Raw genomic sequence first — 3,093 nt, forward strand, 5'->3', positions numbered from 1 at the left:
TGTGTGTGTGTGTGTGTGTGTGTGTGTCTTTGTGTGTGTAGGGTCTAATAGAATGGTAATCAAAATCACTTAGGCTTTCATTTGCACAAGACGCTGTTTACTTTAAAACTGACTTTTGCAAACAACCTTCTTTAAGATATATCATTGGTAATTCACCAAATTACAAGCAACCACTTTAAATGCTATAGTTTTGTGTATGTGTTTACAGGCAATATAGTAACAAAAAACTATAACTGCTATCTTCTGCATTTCTGTTTATACATATGACAGTGGTGAAAGTACTGAAATACTCAAAGAAAGTAAGACTAGAGCAAATTAGAATAGCACATCAGTGAAATAATAGCTCAGTTAGAGCAATTATTCTCCAAGACAGTCTCATATTTTATGTTGAGTTGTCTCTGCATTTACCTGTGAATACTCATACAACTTTTTAGGTAGTAAACAGTTCAGATAGAGTTTATTCAATTAGATGTGTTTGCTTGTGCTGCCGGCAACCTAAACTTTTGTTACATTTTTTAAAAAGTTGCAAGTAGAGTTGTGGTTTCATTTGTAAAAAGTGCAATGTGTCCATTTTAACTGGAGTGAAACTATAGGGTCTCATAAAAAGGTAATGTTCAGGTAAAGTAAATGTACCTTGAAATTCTATTTCATCCACCATGGGTAAAATATATTGCCTCAAATAATAACAGCAAATCCTTGATGAGAAATAGAGATTGAAGCTATTTGCGAGGAGAGAAATGAGCCGAATATAAAAAAATAAAAATAAAAACTTTCCCCCAGGGATTGTTATCTACAAAAAATATATGTATTGTTTCTTATTGCTGAGCTATTCAAGGATGATGCCTCCAGTGATCATACACAATGAGCTCTTTGACAGATTGCATACACCCTGGATTCTTTACGTTTGGTTTTTCTCATTGGGATGCAGGTATATTGCCTGTTTCCGCACAACCGTACTGGCAAAATGTTATAATGTGTCTTTCTTCTCAGGGGAGTTCTTTTGCAACATGGACCCTGTTCTAAAAGCATTAAATCCCCTTGTGTAAAGCAAAAGGCTTGTGCAGTCCCTTCAAAAAGATAGAAATATTAATTCATAGAAAAGTATCAATCAATTTCTATTTATGTTGTATATATTTTTAGAAAGAAAGTCAATTAAAGTGCGTCCCAGGCTGAGAGGCTAAAAAAATAGATAACACAAACCATATGGTACCCCATATGTTGCACAGAATTTGAAATTTAATTTCCATGTGGGTGTGTTTCCTAGGCTCTGGAGTTTGTAAGAGCCTCCCTCACCAAGGTGGACGACACAGAGTTCATCTGCCCAGACGGATCTTACGCTCTGCAGGATGACAGCCCGCTCGCAATCGCTGGAGTCATAGGTGGATCCTTCAGCAGCGTCTCCATACAGGTAACACACAGCATGCATCTATACAGGAGTATTTCTACAAACATATTTTATCATTATCATCTAATTTTAAAGGAGAATTCCGGTCAATTTCAACACATGGCTCTAATGAATGTAAATGTGGAGTGCTGTCAGTTCAGAGAAAAACAAAGACAATTGATGCTGCCTACACTGTGTTATCCTCCTGCTAGAGTTAGCACCCAACAGGCTTAAATATTGTAAGTTTTTAAATGTGTTTTTATCCTCTAAACATGTTCAAAATGTCATGAAAAGTGCCCACCCATGCACTGTGATTCCTTCTGAGGGAACACAGGGAACCTGACTGCAGTAGTGGTGGAAGAAATAGATGAAAGTAGTGCTAATTCGGCTGTGTTCAGTTCCGGTGTTGATAGCGCAAGGAGTGCTTCTACAAACTACTACACTGGAAAGAGATACAAACACATTTTCAAAAATAAGCGCATGCTTAGATTATATAAGTAAGTGCTATAGTACAACTGGCAGGATACAAGTTATAATTTAGGTGATTTTGGAGACACTATCTTGTTTAATCATTAAATTGATAGCCTACATATTTTTTTTCTGTGTTGTAGTTTGTAGACGATCCCTAAGCACTCTAACTGCCGTCTCAACACAGGAACTAAACACAGCTGAATCAGCAGAACTTTCATGCCTTTCTGCCACATCTACTGCAGTCAGATTTACTATTTTCACTCGGAAGGAAACGCTGCTCATGGGTAGGCAAAACTTGCCCTGTTTGAGCATGTTGTGTGCTAACACTAGCAGGTGGATAACACAGTGTAGGCAGCACTGATTGGTTTTCATTTTCTCTCTGCTGACAGCACTCCAAATTTACAAACTACAGAGCTATGTGAATTCTCCTGTAACTTCCTTGGCGTCTTCTCTCATATTTTACTCATGACAAAGTGTGCAGAAGCTGACTTCCGGTGATATGGCAGTGAAAGGCCTTGTGTGTGTCACTGCATGTGTGTGTGTGTGTGTGTGTGTGTGTGTGTGTGTGTGCGTGTGTGTGTGTGTGTGTGTTTGTTTGTGTTTGTACTTATTTCTTAGAATCAAGTTGTTCCATTGGTGTGTTCTCCGGTGTCTCCCCGGTTCTTGTAGCTCTTGTCACAGAGCTGGGTGATTTGCATAGTTTAGCATAAAACCTCCTTCTCCCTTACTCCTCTGTGACTGCACAAAAGCATCCTCCTATCAGTCCTGAAATCCCTAATCTCTGCAACTGTCTCTTTCTCACCCTATCTTTTTTCTCTCTCCCCATTTTAAGCATTTCTCTTTTTGTCTGTCCGTTAAATTGTTGCTCCCTTCCTTCTCATCACTGCCTTCTTCTCTTTTCTCCTTCTTTATATGCATTCAGAGGCATCCCTCGTGGCTATTTGGGGAAAGCTCAGTGCACACTGACCTCAGCCCCCTTCTTCTTCTCTTTCTTCTCCTTCCTGGGGCAGCCATTGTTAACACATCTGCTCTGTCTCTTGTCCTTCATCATACACAATTATCCCTTGTGTTCCTGCTGCTCATTCTTGTTGCCCTTTGTTGTTGTTGTTTTTACCTGTCTTTTTCCAAGGGCAGCACTGTTTACGAGACCAGAACGGTGCTCTACTTTTTTGATCTCTTGCCAGTGAAGCTAATCCAGCTACTCCTGCATGCCTCTTTGTCTCTTTGTCTCTCTTTCT

The 3,093-nt window shown here is 39.3% G+C and overlaps 1 protein-coding gene across 7 annotated transcripts in view; it reads left to right on the forward strand.

The window, feature by feature from the left end:
- The window catches only part of grm3 (glutamate receptor, metabotropic 3), a 39,942-nt gene that overhangs the window by 14,404 nt on the left and 22,445 nt on the right, over positions 1–3,093 (forward strand). For all 7 annotated transcript variants that reach the window (XM_034879132.1, XM_034879126.1, XM_034879127.1 and 4 more), the window contains one exon: positions 1,265–1,408. In XM_034879132.1, the coding sequence (XP_034735023.1) occupies positions 1,265–1,408 (144 nt within the window). The remainder of the gene's footprint in view (positions 1–1,264; positions 1,409–3,093) is intronic.

The sequence above is a fragment of the Etheostoma cragini genome, chromosome 8, assembly GCF_013103735.1.
Source record: "Etheostoma cragini isolate CJK2018 chromosome 8, CSU_Ecrag_1.0, whole genome shotgun sequence".
In the NCBI taxonomy this organism is placed as follows: domain Eukaryota; kingdom Metazoa; phylum Chordata; class Actinopteri; order Perciformes; family Percidae; genus Etheostoma; species Etheostoma cragini.